At 40.4% G+C, this 17503-nt stretch overlaps 1 protein-coding gene across 3 annotated transcripts in view; it reads left to right on the top strand.

Moving 5' to 3' along the window:
* ulk4 (unc-51 like kinase 4) overlaps positions 1-17503 on the top strand; it is a 69822-nt gene that overhangs the window by 42442 nt on the left and 9877 nt on the right. For all 3 annotated transcript variants that reach the window (XM_085802625.1, XM_085802623.1, XM_085802624.1), the window contains exons 30-33: positions 3846-3894; positions 6165-6270; positions 13562-13725; positions 15633-15734. In XM_085802625.1, coding sequence (XP_085658751.1) covers positions 3846-3894; positions 6165-6270; positions 13562-13725; positions 15633-15734 — 421 coding nt within the window. The remainder of the gene's footprint in view (positions 1-3845; positions 3895-6164; positions 6271-13561; positions 13726-15632; positions 15735-17503) is intronic.

Here is a 17503-nt window from a genome sequence, read left to right as displayed (position 1 = left end):
AGTAAGTCTTGATTCTCTGGTCATCTGTCTCCTCTTTTCAGCTGTTGATAGACACAGAAAGGGAAGGTGCAGAAAAGAGAGAGTAGGAGGGAAAGGAGTGGAAGGAGGGATGGAAGGAGGAAGCAGGGAAGGTGAAGGAGATTCAGGAAGATGGATGGGAAGAAACACTTGTAATGAGGGAAAATGCTGACAAAGGGAGGAGGGGGGGTGAGAGAAGGGAGGGATGAAATGTCAATGGGTGAGGCAGCATGAATGTCTGCATCACCTCCTGATTTTGAAGAGAGGGTGAGGAAAAATGGGACGAAAAATGGTGCAATGCCTCACATGAGCAGTTTTTTTGTGGGATTAGGAGACTTGTGTACATTATAATTACTGGATGTGTCTACAAACTTTGCTTGCTGTACACAAGGCAAGATACATCTTTAAAATAGAGTCACACATTCACAATTTGTAAACCACAAAATTATAATCAACATGAAAATATCCATGGCCAAACACATGTAGTTCTGTGTTTCATCTCATGTCTTTCAATGGAAATATTGTGAACTGCCTGTTTTGTCCTTCCCTTCCATTTCTCTCCACTCTTCCATCCACTTATTTTATCTACTTCAGCCATAATAACTCAATAAACCTCTTATCACCATTATCCCACTCTCCGACCATCTCCATCCGTCCCTCCCACCCTCCCACAGTTCACAGTTCACCCTCGTTGGTGAATGTGCCCCTACTTCTCTTATCAGGAATATTACCCCCTCTCGTCCTTATCCTTCTCTTCCTCCCTCACTCCTCATCCCCTTCTTTCCTTGACACAAGTAGAGTGACGTGAACTTTTGAAATTGGTGTCAGCACTCTTCTCTCTACATCTTTGTTTTTCCCTCACTTCTTTCCTCTGACATTATTAACAATATTTTACATTTTTTTCTGTCTCCCTCATTCTCTTTCTCACACCATCGCTAATTTATTAACATTAGTCCACATTTCTCTCTTTTTCTGTGCCCTCTCTCCACAACTCTCCCTCCATCACTGCGGTTATACAATCAGAAATTAAATTGCCTGGGTCTTGGTTAGATAAGTGTGGCTATGAAGCCAGCCGTGCGGTAATTAGATGGTAAATTGGGGACATTAACGTTGGGTAGGCAGCCTGCTGTCTCTCTCTGCATTATCACAGCCCAGACACACCTTCAAACAAGTACATTTACTATGACCTTTAGCCAAAGAACCTCATGCTGTGTGGGTGTGTGTGTGTGTGTGGCCAACCATGTATGTCCGCTAACCAACCAAGTAGTGTAAGATAGTATTTTCTTGTAGTTTAACTAGCTTGGCTATTGTGTTGTGACTGCATTATATGTGTGTATATACAAAAAAAATATTGCCATTCCTAATAATTCTTACCTGTGTGTTTTCATGTGCTTTCCTTTCATCATTTGTTAATAGCCTGACATAGTCTCAGCCTTGCAAAGCCATAACATCATCAAATTGCTGGAGTCATTTGGACACGAAAGTCTCTAAACCAGAGAAAAGTGGAATCATTAGCTCTTAACAGCACCAAGGTGGTCGTTTTCATGCATTAAAATGATGCTGTTGCAAGTAAGAGCCTGTTTTACTGGGCTACTCTCAAGAGTGAGTAAATGCATGAAAAAATATTTTAAAATATTCTTTAGATGATACAAAAACTCATTAAGGTGTGTCATTTCTGAATAATTGGACCAACCTCCAGGGAGGACTTTCCAGTATCTTGTGATATAGGCTAATTTGACTAAAACCTCCAAATGCTAAAATATACTCCTTGACTTTATCTTTGGTGTTTATTATCTTGTGAATGTTTGACATATTGTAACAAGGTCCATATTGCCCTTTCCGAATCATCTAATATTGAGTTTGAGAGATTTAACTGTTAGCTGACAGTTAGCAGGAGTATCTGAACAGAGTGGAGCAAAGGTTAATTCACTGCAGTGGTTATCCATGTTGTCATAATTGTTGTATTCTCTGGTTCAAAGCTGATGATGTATGGCTGATGCAGTGAGGTTTGTCTTATCTGTGTTTGTTCTATTACTGGCAGTCTATTGTGCTCTGGTTTGTCCAGTGCATGGTGTTGTGTGTAATGTCTATTGATGTATGGCTGGTAGTTTAAAGGTGGTCCAGTTTATCATGTCGTGCCGGCCTGGCCTGTCCTCTCATCTCTCAGCCTGTCACCTACCTAATGGGAGGCCATCCATCATCATGTACAAACACACAAACAGATACACACACACACAAACACATACACATACACACGCATTTGTGAAGGAACTAACACAGTTTAACGTGTGTAATATAACGTACACCATACAGCTCTGGATTCATTCATCATGACTCTTACAAAACGGTTACTAGTAGAGGTTTGGTCAGCTCCACAGCTCCATGTTTCCTTAAGCCTACAGACAGTGAGTCTTCTCAGTATAACATATATGGTCACTGTTCATAGTTCCTAAAAATGTGAATGCTCTTAATTTGGATGTGCTAATGGCAGCATCTCAGATTGTGGCTGACTCCAACATTGTAGCATAAAACGGCAAGCTTCCATCACCATTATTATTCTCGATCAAATATCTCATCGATCAGGGTCAGATGAGATGAGCATGACCTGTTCAAGGACTTGTCAACATAGACTTGTCAACAGAAATTGGTTCAGTCTAATGACCTAATGACCTAATCCATTTCTAGTATTACAAACTAAAACACTGAAGAGTTGGGAATATTAGGAACACGATCTTCAAGACTTACTGTGGACTGAAGCAGCTGCTTGGGCCAATAAATCACAGTTTCTTTTGCAGATGCTGACTTTGAGCTGAGAATTTTGGTGTAATGGTGTGGGGAATATGTCAGCACACATTAAGATAAAATCAAAGTGGTATTGATCCCTGGGTAAAAAGTAGGTTGCAGGACTGCAGCAAAAGTAATCTGATGCAACAAGTAAAAAGCTAAATATAAGACCACTGAATATAAAGCAGACAACTGTCTATAACTTGTGAAAAGTAAAAAAAAAAAAAAAAAGTTGTGAGGACTTCCAAGGGTGTTATTTGTTAAAACCTTGTATTGCTGGAAGCTGAGTTAGAAAAAATAAAGGTTTGAGTGGTCTGATGCCTGCTAGTGAAACTATAAATCATAATTAGAATCAACAGATATTCACACAAGTGGACAGGCTTTGTTGCCCGCAGTATATTAACACCTGTCTGACGTCAGCTGGCTTTGTTCATTGCTGCCTAAATACTTAATACTTAAATACGTATGTGCATGTGTGTGTGTGTAGAGAGATGCCAACTACAGAGTAATTGGTTGTTAACAAGTGGAGAGAATGTCCTTTCTAATTTACTGTGGACATCCACATCTCTTTCTCTTTCTCTGCTTTTCCACAAGTTTGGATTTATCCACAACACTCATTTCCTTTCGTTCTCTACTTCCTCCTCACACCCATTTGTTTCTCCCCCTGTTGTCTGTCTAAATCTCCCCCCCCCCCTCCCCCTTTAACCTTCCCCCTCCGTTCTCCTCATCGCCACATGCAATCTCCCCTTACCTGATCTTCCCCTTAACTCTCATCTCCTCCTCTCGTCTTTCCCTCTCTTCTCCCACCTCCTTTCACTTCATCTGCTTTCATTGCGTCTGTTCTTTTCGTTTCTCCTCTCTCACCAATTCCACCGGTACCAGACAGGAGTCGTTGTACCGGAACTCCAACCTTAATGAAGATGAAATGGCCCAGTGTCTGTTTGTGTGTGAACAGTGCAGTGAATAGCCACTAAATTAAATTAATTCCTCTACCCGCCTTTTCCTATCTCTGCTCCAATATGTATTTCCTCTGTCCCTTTCAGGTTGATCAAACACAGCAGGATCCTACCAACTGTTTTTCAGCTCATCATGGTAAGAAACCAATCTCAGTTCAACAATTTCTTTTCCAGTCAGTGTATATGTACCAATCTTAAAAACAGCAAGTGAAACCCAGTATTTCTGCTCTGTTTATTAAAGCTCAGTTGTTTTGAAGCTCCCTGCTTCTCTTTCCTTTCTCACTCCATCTAACCCTTATAGATGTATTTATGTAAATTAGTCTGAGTGGTGTTGACCTATTAGAGGGCTGGTGTAATTGACTGGCAGGTCAGCCATAGAGAGGGAGAAGGGTTAATAGAGAGGGAATATGGAGTCTACTATTAAGATTGCACACAAACACACCGCACTTGTCTGTTATCAGCGAAGCATAACAACGTTTCCAGTAGACAATTTATTTCACCTGACCCTTTTTGCATATGCACAATCTATCCACCCCCCAACAAACACAGTACAATCTGTTTTCAGCAAACCAAAACACGTGTGCTGCGGCAAACAATTTTATACACACACACAAACATGCACGCACACACATTCTCACTTAATAATCAGTGTTCTGCTTGGCTGCCCGTCCAGCCCCGACTAGCTGATGCAGAATGTTAAACACTGTTATCCAACAGCCTGATTAACTTCTCTCCTGATTGTTTACTCCTGTCTGAACCAGTCATGTCAGGATCCATTAGTGCCGTCTGTATTGCTCACATTTGGATTGATTTATGCTGCCTGAAACACTCTGATCTGGATTGATTACACCTGTCACTAGTGATCACACTTGTCATGGAGAAACTCACCTAATTGTATTTGTCTAGATGATGAAGTAGTTCTGCTTCAGACATAAAAGAACCTCAGGAAACCAGCGAGACCAGGGTCTTAATTGGTTGGTTTCTGTGCCTGAGGGGGTAGAAGACTATTCAGAGTGGGTTGCAGTCAAATACTTTTACAAATCTAACCTCACTTAGACTGTACTGTAGGCACACCAGTATTTCTCACCACATTCAGTGCTCACTATGGTAAAAATCATTTCTGTTTGGCATTTTTCATTTTTCTTTACCAGATTGATGCTTTCAGTGATGTACATCAAGCCCTTTCATGCCTTATTAGTCCATAAAGATCACAAATAAATTAGCTTTAGCCGTGTGTTGTCACTGACAGGCAAGTTGTCCTAGGTGTGAATTGATGTCACTGTCTTCAGCCTCAGGCTACTGTACATGATGAGCACCATCCAGGCTTATCAGCCCATACGCAGATCACACTGATGCACGCAGACCCTGCAGGCAGAGATGGTTTATCTCAGAGAGGATCAAATAGAGAAACAAGGGCAGAAGAGAAGAGGAGAAGTGAATTAGGAAGGAGAGAAGGTTTTGTCAGGAGGAGAAAGAAGTAGAAGAGGAGAGCAAAGGGAAGAAAAGGAAATGAGGAGGAGGGAGAGTGCAAAGATCTATGAGTGGGAGGAATGTTGAAACTACAGGCTTGCCCCTCGTTTCTCTTTAAAACAATCTATTAACACAGGTCAAAACACCACCATCCACTGACAGACAGAATTAATTTGATCTTTTGTCTAACATTGTGCTCTAATAACAGTTTTCAAATTAGATAGAATAAAGAATGGTAAAATAAATCCCTGCTGTATATGTTGAGTATGAGTTTTTCTCTTGCTGGTTCGCGTCAGTGTTATGTGACCCATGACACAGCACTGAAAAAAATGACCTTGTCTGCTGTTTGTGGTGTCCTGCCAAAAACGGTTTCACAGATTTGTCTTTAAGGGCAGCCTGTGGAAAAAATAAAAACCCTTGGACAGATTTGCAAAAAGGCTCATTCTGCTATGCCATGTCTTGTTCTCTTGACACATACATAGTCTGAGCTTCCAGGAACAGCACTAGGTTAAATGCCTGAAACAGTAAATCACTAAGGCTTAAAGGAGACGGTGCCAACTCACTCTGTATAAATGTTCCATGGGGGGTAATATGGGGACTTATCGGTTGGAACTAAAGGTTGTGTGCCGTGCACATAGGTTTTCCAGTAAGTTCAATATGTTGAAGATTTATGTACTGTGAAGTACTGTAATGAAAATATGACAGAAACTTTGCACTTGATAAATGGGGCTCCCAGTGTGTGGAAGTCCACTATATTACCTCTCACTCCATGATCTATCACAAGTCCCCACACTTTGTTTGACATTAGAGAGTAGATGCTTGAAATGTTATACTGTATTTGACTTTGGAAAAAATATGCATATATACTGTATATACAGGATGCTGAAAGATAACATGTAACCTAGGTATCCTCTCTCTGTCTCATACTTTCTCTAGGCTAACTGTAGTAATATCACCAGTGGGATCGTCCAAAATGCAGTTGCCTTGCTGTGTAACCTTAGTGGAGACACAACCTTGGACCTGGAGACATTACACCAGCAAGGTACAATATACCTGTATATATTATGTATTGGAAAGTTGTTGGTTTCCTCAGCTTTTGGATCCGCCTTGACTTGTCTTGTAGTGTGCTTGTCTTCACAACAGTGAGGCCTATCTGTCATTGACCTCACTGTCGGTGCCATGTATCCAGTCTGCTAGCATTACTTATTGTAATGTTACTTGTTGACATCTTGTTTTCCCCAGCCTGCTGTCCTGACGCAGCATAATGCTTATTCAGGTCAACAACCTTAGCTGCATAGTATGTGTGTGTGCATATGTGTGTTTGTGTGTGTGTGTGTGTGTGTGTGTGTGTGTGTATGCGCCATGCTTTCTTGTTGATTCGAAGTGATTCCTTTGCATCCAGAACAAATTACCCGATGACAGGTCATTTTAGGCCAAATTGAGGACTCAAGAAATAGTTTAAAATTTTGACTTGAATTGGATGGAAGGAATAATTAGACACAAAGCTTGAGATGCAGCTAAGTCTAGAATCAACAAATGCACTAAATTAAAGAGATTCATAAGAATAAAAATACAAACGCCGCTGCTCCTCTCCCTCTCTCTCTCTTTCTCTCTCTCTGTCTTTCTCTCTCTCTTTCTCTCTCTCTGTCTTTCTCTCTCTCTATCCCTCTCTTTCTCTCTCTTTCTCTCTCTCTGTCTCTGTGTATGTGTGTGTTTTACTCATTATTTTGTGTATCGTTTTGTCCATCTTTTCCTCTGCACCTCCTTTTCCCCAGCCCCCAAAAACACCACCACCCAACTCTTCCTCTCCCTCTACTTCCATTGGGTCAGCAGTACGGCAGTTCAGTAGTCAGCATCATTATCGTCCAATCAGCTTTCCTCTCAACAAGAAACTGTCAACCCAGCACTAATACTGGCCGGGTAATTAACGCTATCTCCCTCTCCTCTCCTTTCCTCTCCTCTCCTCTTCTCTCCTCTCCTCTCCTCTCCTCCAGTCTACTCAGCTTACATTTTGCCAGTCTTCTCCTCTCCTTTCTCCCGTCTGCTCCCGTTTTTTACACTCTCTCCTATTCTCTATTTTGTGCTCCTCTTATATTTCCTCTTCTCCTTTTTCTCCCCTCTTTTCGTTGTGGGTTGTGGTTCACTCCAGATCACTGTGGTGATGGCAAGAAAGAAGGGAGCAGGAGAGAAGAGGAGAAGGGAGGAAGCGTGTATAATTGGCTTTTTAAGGTGTGACAGAAAAGGAGGGGAAGAGTGGTGTGTGTGCGTGTGCGTGTGTATGCATGTGTGTGCATGGGAGGCAATGAAATAGACAGAGAAGAAGCTCAAAATAGGGAGGTGGGTTTTTTGTGCTCATGTGAATGTATTTGTGCTCATGCTTGTGTGTATATTTGAGACAGAGAGGAAATGTGGTGTGTGTGTGTGTGTGTGTGTGTGTGTGTGTGTGTTGGGGGGGGGGGTGCAGGAGCTTCCAGTTTATGTGAGTGTCTCTAAGAGAGAGAGAGAGAGGAGATGAGGTTTATAATTGGGCAGATTTGCCTCCGACTGAGATAATACCCCCTGGGGACTGAAGACAGAGGGAGCAAAGAGAGGGAGACAGTGATAGGGAGGAAGAACGGAACAACATAAAGAGAAAGAAGATGGCAAAAAAAGGCATGAGGGAGAAGAAGGAAAGCAAAATGGGAGGCAAAAGGGGTAGCAGAGAGGGGACAGTGAGGAAGAATGAGAAACAGAGAGCGAGACGTGGTGAAATGTGGTGCATTTGCTTGAGAGGGATGAGATGACGGAGGAGAAAACTCGAGGTTGAAGTGAGAGACAATTTGAGAGGGGAAGTGACAGAAAGCAGGAGGGGGAGAATTCTTGATTACTTAAACAAAGTTCAAATTATTTTTTGTATTTTTTTTTAGAAGAGACTAATATAGAAAGTCAATATTGTAATCTGATTTTATAAGGATACAAAGCCTAGAGTTCCTCTGCAAAGAGTGAATTTGAAACTCATTTTGTGGGCACATTGACAGGCAGACTGCATGATTTAATAAGCAAACACCTAGAGCATGTAGAACAGCCATAATGTTCTTGCATCCCAACTCCTTAGCTTGGTCTAAGGCTGTGGTGCTGACAAGGTGTCACTTGATTAAAGCAAGCTTGTCCTTTAATTAATTTTAAAAAGTCTTCAGGGGCGCTTTATGTCTTCAGGATCGTCGAAGGTCTTTGAGGTTCCTCACCGGGTTTGATCCGTCACCAATCCTTGTTATTTCTCTTGACCTTCTGTGAGAAGCTCAGAGGAATTTTTAGGTAATTGCTTCTGTGCCAGTGTTATCTAGTTTCTGTGGCACTCACATTTATAAATTGCCATTTCAAATTGGGTTCAGGTCATTTCCCCTAACAATGTCTAAAAAGTTCTATGATGGTTCTTCCACACCATGTCCATATGTGTCCAATCAATAATTATGCCCCCTGGCAGAATTTATACCACTAAGATCTTCCATATTAATGTTTTCATATTAGCAAGCACCCAAGAGGTTCTAAATTGACAGTTTTACATAACTGCAATCAATATGACACGAAAATAAATTTGTTTGTCTCAACTTGTGCTCCTCAAAGATTCATTGATACTGGTACACTTTGCATCGTAAGAAATATTTGTTCTTTTTATATATACAGTATGTAGACTTAAGATTTTTCATTTGAAATGGATAAGTAAGTTGTGATTGTTTTACCAATCAATCTATACACTGAAATAAGTAATGACATTGGGAAATTGTGTGTTGTCTTAGAAATGTTGGCAAATTTATTAAAAATCTGTATGCATAATTTCTCATAGATCACACTCGTCATCCAAAACTAAGTCATGACGTCCAAGGAACTCTCTGTAGGCCTTTGGGATAAAATTGTGGCAAGACTTAGATCAGGGCAAAAGTGCAAAACCCTCTCTCAAGCTTTGAGTGTTTCTGGGAGGACAGTGTGGACTGAATAATTGTCAAATAGAATAGTTTGGAAACATCATGACTGCCCTCTAGCTAAACTGAGTCACCGGATAGGAAGTGCCTCGTTCAGGGAAACGATCAAGAAATCAACGTTTGCTCAGAGCAGGGAACCTCTGCAGCGGTTGAAAAACTGCCAGAAAGATGACTGTCTCAGCAGCACTCCCTCAATTTAAGTAAAAGGCCTATGACAGCTTGATTGGACTTTGCCAAATGCTATTTAAAGGACATGAGCACAAAGATTCTCAGATTAGATTGGACAAAAATTAAATTCTTTGAGCTGAACTCCAAACGCTTTATCTGGCAGACATCAGGCGCTGCTCATCACGAGTTTAGTACAATCCGTACGGTGAAGCATGGTGGTGGCAGCATCACGCTCAGGCTTCCCAACCAGCAGGGACAGGGAGGATTCAGGGAGGGATGACTTTAGCCAAATACAGACAGGTCCCCGGAGAAAAACCTACTCTTGTGTGCATATGACATGAAAATTGGGTGATGATTCACTGACCTGAAGCACGCAGCCATGATAATGTTGTGCAGAGACCTGAAGATGACAGTTCACAAATGCTTCCCATTCAGTCATATTGAGTTTGAGATGATCTGCCAGAAAGAACAGGATTAACTGTGCATTTTTTTTCTGCCCAAGAAGACCCAAAGCTGTAGCTGCATGCTGCCAAAGGGTCTTGAACAAAGTAGCTGAATTATTTTGTAAATGAGAGTTTTCAGGTTTCAATTTTTGATAAATTTGCTTAAATGTCTAGACTCATCATGTTTTCATTATGGGATAATGAGTGTAGATTGAAGGGTAAAAATGGGAATTTCATGGAATTAAAACTAAATCTGCAACACAATAATGCACAATTAAGTTGATAAAGTAGAGCTCTGAATACTTTCTGAAGCTAGTGTACATTTTGTTAACAATCATTAATGGGGAACATCATTATTAAAATCTACATAATATGATTTAATTAAATTTAAATAAGCTGAAACATTATCCGTTAAATACATGTCATTAGTTTAGTTTTTCTCTCCCCAGAAAACTTTCCTGCTCAGCTTTGACAGTAATGATATGAGCCATTCATCCTGTTGATTCCCTGTAGAACTCATTTTACACTGGTTTATAAATAGATGATATTGCAAAGCATTGTGGAGTGTCTATTTTTAACCTAGTTAGAGTCCAAACTCCAAAATAGGACAGACCACAACGGTTTTCACTCAGATTCCCATAGCATTAACATTATGCAAGTGTCATTTGTAAAAAATTGTGACATGTTTAAAATTGACTTGCTAGTATTGACTTAATAAAACAGCTGTCTCTTTGATAACCAATACTATGTCTTCACCTTAAAAATACATTCAACAATATAATGATTCACTAATGCAGAGATATTGGGTGCTCTTTCATGAAATGATGAACATTTTACATGTACCTGCAAAGATATCTACAGTAAAACCCCATGTAATGTGTCTGTGTGTGTGTCTGTCTGAATGCAAGGCAAACCACAATAACATTCATTAATATTTTACAGTTCTTCTATGATATTTCTTCCAAACATTGTAATTTTTCTTGAATCTCGGATGGTAATCGATGTGAGTCCGTGCACTGTGCTCTGTGAATTAAAAGGTCACTGTGTTTGCTGCTCACGTTATTATCTAAATTGGTTTTCAGGGAACTTTGTGAACTGTTTGTGCTCAAGACATCACCAGGATGTCAATGTCTCTCCCACACTTTTCCAACCTCAGGAGCTCTATGACCTATGAATGTAAAAGCAACCAGTTAAATGTGTTCTTTAAAGTTTGTGTGACTATTCTGTAGCAGCTTTTTGCTTGTTGAGTATGATTGAATCAAGGGTGCCCTCAGAGGGTCAAGAACGCATAAATGTACGGTGCTTTGGAAAAGCAAAGTGGAGACTGCAGTTGGAAATCCTATACTGTGTGATTTCCAGATGGCTTTAGCATCTCAGAAGAAATACAGCCTGTGAGCCTTATTATTTATCATTTATCTAAACGTTTTGCAACTTCCTAGCCTCAGTCAAGTCAAACCTTTTTCTCTTTGAAACCCATTAGAAATCTTTGCGTAATGTGTATGACCTTGTGGAATCAGTGTGAATGCCTTTCAGGACTCTTCTATGGTTTACTTTTATTGAAATGCCCATGTCATGTCCACTGAGTCAGAGCACTGGCACAATGTGAGTGGAACTTATGCAAGGACACTTGGAAAATGACCCGAATGTAGATGCTACAGTACGACAAATGTTCAGATTTATTTAACAAAGCATATACTGTAGGCTTTCAAGTTGCACATATCAAAATCTCAATCCAGCACAACTCCCAAATCTATAAAACAGGCCAAAGGGAACAAGAGATTAAACATGCATTAACTGCCCATAATGATCCAGCAGCTGAAGAGATGCAACACAAGACTAAATACACAGGAAACTAATTAACTAATGAGACACAGGTGGAACGGAGAAAGAAAAGAAAAAAAATCAGGAAAAGAACACAAACACAGGAAGCAAAACCACAACAGACTCAAATGGACTGCAGTTTCAAAATAAAACAGGAAACCAGGCAGGAAGTTGGCAAGGAGGAGTGCGTCATGACAGGAAGCTTAAAAACCACATCTTGGCCTATTTAGTGCTGTTTTTTCTGCACACGATTGTAGCAGATTTTTAGAGTACTGACTAAACCAGTTAGAAAATCAAAGTCCATTTTCATAGTCCATGTAGTCACTAGTTACAGCTATCTAGGTATAGTCCCAATATGGGCACCTACAGTGTAATGCCTTATCAATAGATGGCTCAGAGTTTATTTACAGAATACCTTGTTTTTGTTTTTTCATTCTTGATTTGATATTTATTTTCTTGAGATATGTTGCTATGTATAGGGATGACTGCTATTCTGTATAAGAATAATGCTATTAGCATATATGTGTGCAACTATTTGTGTAGAGTTTACTTCTACACAGGACTGCATTGTCAAATCACATTACCAGAGGACGGTCTTTGTTTGACTGCACAGTCCAAAGTGGGACAGTTTGTTTATTTAATTTATGAGGCAGCTTGACAAAGCAGCAGTAAATCTCACTGACAGAAGTCTAGCTTAATAGCTTTCTAGTGTCTGCAGTGTTGCACTTTCACTCACAAAAATAAACACACACAACATCTACTTTCTAAATAAAGATCTGTTGGAATAGAAAATAACCTGGCAGTGCTTTCCCCAGTGAAGACAGTCATTCAGTTCATTTGTTATTTAACTGTTACTTTTTTGGTGTACAGGAAATGCAGCACACGTTTTGGCCTAAATACTGGCACAGTGTACATTTGTTTTGGAAAAGCGTGTCAATAATGTATAATAATGTGTCATGTCAACTTCATCAGGCCAGAATCTATCCAATCTTCACTTACACAGACGTGTTGGGGAGAACACTACAGGGACAGATGCCCACAATAGCTAACTACACAGATAGAGCTGCAAAACGGGCAGTATCCTCCATGTCATGTTAAAATGAATGAGCCAAGGAACATGGGTTTGCACTTTAGTAAGTGGTATTTATTCATGGCTTAGCAAGAGTTGGCATCTTTTAAACATGTTGTGCAGTGGACAATTTTCTTGGGAGGGATATAGCGAGTTGGAAAGGAAAAGGAAAGGAAATGGGTAAGAAGAGAATAACCAAATTCTTTTTAGATGTGAATCTTATCTGACTTGTCCTCCATTGTTGCCTCTTGTGTTACTGTTGTGTTGATTTGGAATTAGGTTTGTCGATAAGTTGTCATAGAAGAATCCAACGTTGCACAGTGCTAGTTCTGTTGAAATAGTTGAATGTCACATTCAGCTTTTTTCTTCTGGGCAAGTTGGTGACAATGAAATGCTAATTGACTGAAGAGGGAGAGTGTCTCTCATCTTGCACAGGAGCTATCGATCCACCGAGGAGTCGAACCAGAGCCTGCAGTTACAGATATTTACACAGGCTCAGGTTATTCTTTACCTCTCCAACATACGTGTAGCAGACAGAGTGAGGTGTGTCAGTTGGGTTCAAATGTAGAGGTTTTTAAGTTTGATTTTATACAATATTAGTATGATATATCAATATTATTAGTAATAAGAGCAGAATGGATTGCAGATGTTTCCTAATGATCTTGGAGAGACAGGCAGCCTGAGAATATGTTGCTTATTTTTATAATATGACACATTGTTGGTCTGTTTGCAGTTTACAATGCATTTAGCCATGTAGACTTTAGAGTGAAGAATTAAAAATGGTATATCTCGTTTAAACAGACTTAAACGAATCCAAAAAGGTTGTAAATTAATTCACAGCCTTCTCATGCTGATCTCTTTTCTGCTGCACAGGCCTGGTAGAGGTGATTGTGGAAACTCTCTCAGAGGCTGCAGTGGTTCGCCTGGATGCAGAGGGACATGCCATGAGGAAGAGCGGACATCTTGTGTTACAAGCTCTTCTGGAGCTGCTTCACAACACGCTGAAACAAACTGTCGTCGCCCGCTCTGCACTTCAGGTATCAACATCCACATACAGTTGATGAGAACAATAAATTCCCAACATGTTCTTCAGCAGCTAAGCTCTCTGTCAGCAAGGTAGTCAACAGATCACAAAAACCTCTAGTTCAAATTTTCAGCACTCTATTGGCAATATATTGAAAATTATTACTGATATATGATTATGGTTGGTCTGTAACACAAAATGTAAGAAAAAAAAAAGAGATGGACGCTTTTTGAGTAACTAAAGCTAAATTAAGACCTTTCTCTTTACACATGCTTGCCTTTCATGAAAGAAAACCCACTTATATGGCACATTAGTTACCAGAAAGTGTAATATTGATTAATTAGAAGTTAATGTGGTTCTGATCTCTCAACTCTTTGCATTAGTCATATCTCAAAATGTATCTGTGGAGAAGACATACAGGTATATCAATATTTGGAGTATATGCTTTTACATTGAAAACTAATACCCCTATAGACTTATAATTACAGTGTTGTATGCTGTGAAGCAACGTTACTTGCGAAATAATCCTTAAGGAACCGAAACATCTTCTCTTGTAGATTTTAAATGATTGTTACCATTTTTTTTGCTGTATCATGTTATATTGGTCCTTAGTCTGGTGTATCTCCCACATTGATTAACCACCATTTATCAATTTCATCCCGTTGAGCAGAGTTCCCCCCTAAAATGTTGTCCTTGTATCATGTCCCTGGAGGCATGTGTGTGTATTTGTATGTGTGTGTTTGTGAGTGTGTGTGTCCATTGATGTGTGCAGTAAAAGCTAGCAGGTTTAAGCAACTGCAATATTGAAGTTGTGGACTCAGGAGAAAGCGGATGAGGTCCCAAGTCACTGGGACAAACACACACACACACACACACACGCACACACTCTTACAGGCGTACGCAGAGGGGCCTGTCTGGCGATGTCCCTGCGGCCTCATTATCACCACTGGCTTTGTCCTCAGCTCGCCTCCCTACACACAGATGCACTCACACTCACATATGCTCACATACACACACCAGCCCCCATCTCCCCGTAGTGTGCACCCCAGCCCAACGCATACATATTAATGCTTAGACGAGGGGGGTGGAGGGGGGGGGGACTAAAGGGGAGGCAGGGTAAAAGACTGGATGGAGACGGACAGAAGAGGGAGAGGGGAGGATGGAAAGATAGAAGGAGAGACAGAGATGGAAAAGGGAGCAAGCAGACTGTGCAGCAGAAATCAATTCTGTGAGAAATGCAAAGCTCATTAAAAAGAAAACTTCTTCCCAAACCAAATTCATTTGGGTAATAAGGTCTGATAAGGAGAGAGGACGTGACTAGACCACTCTCCCCAAACTATTACTCTGTTGGTCAAGAGAGAGAGTCAGAGATTATATATACTTCAGAAAAAAAAGAGAGAGAGCGAGAGCATAACAGAGGAGAAGTGACTTTGGGGGAGAGAGAGAATGTGTGCCAGTATTAATCACATTATTCCACCGCTAATTGGCCTGAAGTTCCACTGTAGGCATGAACTGCACTAAAATAAGCCGAAGTGGGGGTACAGAGAAGCAGGAGGGAGAGTGGGGGCTGGTTGTAAGGGGGAAAAAGAGGGAGAATGTGAGAGACCTGAAGTCTTAATGAGATGCAATAATAACTTGATGGGACAAATAAAAAATAAATGGCATAAATCCACTAATGTAAAACATATCTTGTGCTAAAGAAGGGGTTAAAATCACTCAGTGTGTTTAGTCTATCAGTGTGTCTTTCTGTGTCTGTCTCAGTCTGTCAGAATGTGTCTTGGCAGGTCTCTGGATCCATCATTATTGACTGTCAAATCTCTATAAATGATTTAACGTGTGTGTGTCTGTGTCTATGTGTGTCTGTGTCTGTTTGTGTGTGCGTGTGTGTGCATGTGTGTCTGTGTGTGTGTGTTTGTATAGAGCCAGAGGCTATCTTGTCCAGCAGTAGAGATGGAGGCAGCAGAGAAACTGCTCCTAGCCAACAGACCCCTGAGCCAACTCAGCACACACCTCATTCACATGGTGAGACCAACACTCACAGAGCCTGTGTGTGTGTGTGTGCGTGTGTGTGTGCGAGAGAGAGAGACAGAAAGTGAAAATATGCCTATTTGTCTGGTTATATACTCTCCCAAGTTGTTGTAAGAATACTTCAGTTATGATCCCTACATCTGATTAAAACTCAAAGTGTGTCAGAAAATGTGATAGCAGTAAAATAAATCCCTCTTTGCTCGGATTGAAAATGACACCAGTTGCTGTTGTCACCACAGTCACTTCCACCATAGTATATAACCTTAGTGAGTTTATACGTCTTATCATTTTACAGTTGGTATCAGCGATAAGTTTGTAATGCTAGACCAGTTCGATCTCTGTTTAGTTTTGTTGTTGGTTAAATCCAGAACGTTTCCATCTCAAAGTAAAACTGTGATTTCATGGTTAGCAACAAAACCAAAACCAGATGAATCCATTCAGAACTGTAAACTATCTACCACTGTTAAACATCTGATATATTATTAAAAAAAAGACCTGCAGCATCTCAAACTTGACACCAAAACCACTCAGTTAAAAGTTTATCCTCAGTTATCTTTCTTCTGAGTGTGTACATGAGTGTATGTCTATCAGGATAAATGAATTAAATTAGCTGTCACGCATGGACTGTGTGGCCTCTAATTCCTTCACTTAGTTCTGTCTAAGTGTTGTGTTTTTTGATGATATTATATGTGTTGTGTGTGTGTGGGGGGGGGTGTTGCATAAATGCAGTATGCACCTTGCACATCACCTGTCTGTTTAATACAGATGATTATCTTAGTGCACTGGAGTAATTATTCTACACTTGTTTCAATTTTAAGCCCAGAAAGCTGCAGAAAAGAGTTATATCTGCAAGTACCAACACAGAACCTGATGCAATCTGAAAAGCAGAAGATAAGAGTGGGTACAATCTTGGCCTCTCTGCTGAGAGAAATGTGGAAATGTTATCGCACAAGCCTTTCAAACACCCGCACCTTCTGGCACCATACACATTACCGAGGATTAAATAATCACTTAAAATTGTATATTAAACAACAAAGTGATGCAAAATAGCTTCCTGTGTCTGCACTCAGAATTATAACTGAAGTGCCTAAAATCTAATTCAGGTAATTGATGGACAAAGGTCTTTGTTGTTATGCCTATCTATCTATCTGCAGCTTTTTATTACAAAAATTAAATGTGTTTTGTAAACTCATCTAAACAAAACAGTGATTTAGATGAATAAATTCATATAATATGAGTTATGAGTGTGAAAAGTGTAACATAAAATGGCAGAGTGTCCATTCGAAAGAGCAGAGGCTCTGTAAAACATCATGGGAAGTTGAGGTTGTGAGGGTAAGGGTGGGGGTAGAGGAAAGGGAGTCTCAAGGGACACAATAGAGTTTTTTACTTATACTTGACACATTGAGTGTTGGGCGAGTGTCTGTGTGTGTGCTTGTGTGTGCCTGGTGGGAGATGAAGGGGTTAAAGGGGCAGCTAACCCACCCCCACCCTCTGCTCAGCCCCTTTGCTCCTTGGGGTATTAGTTGGTTGGAGGGAAAGCCAGTTAGAGAGTGTCAGTGTGAGTCCTGAGTCTAACATCATTACAGCTGCAAAACTTGTTTGTGTTAAAAGCTGGCGCTTCTGAATAGCAGTGGGCAAATTACTGAAATATGATTTAGTGCAGGAAACGTTTTGATGATAAGAGGTTCGTTATGGACTGTAATTTTGTTCTGATGCACCTGGTTGAAAGGGAACATTGATCCTGGATTCTTGTCTGTAACATT

This window comes from Trachurus japonicus, chromosome 16, assembly GCF_045865225.1.
Source record: "Trachurus japonicus isolate A0001 chromosome 16, Traja_1.0".
NCBI lineage: Eukaryota > Metazoa > Chordata > Actinopteri > Carangiformes > Carangidae > Trachurus > Trachurus japonicus.
This window is presented reverse-complemented; position numbering and strand designations above follow the sequence as displayed.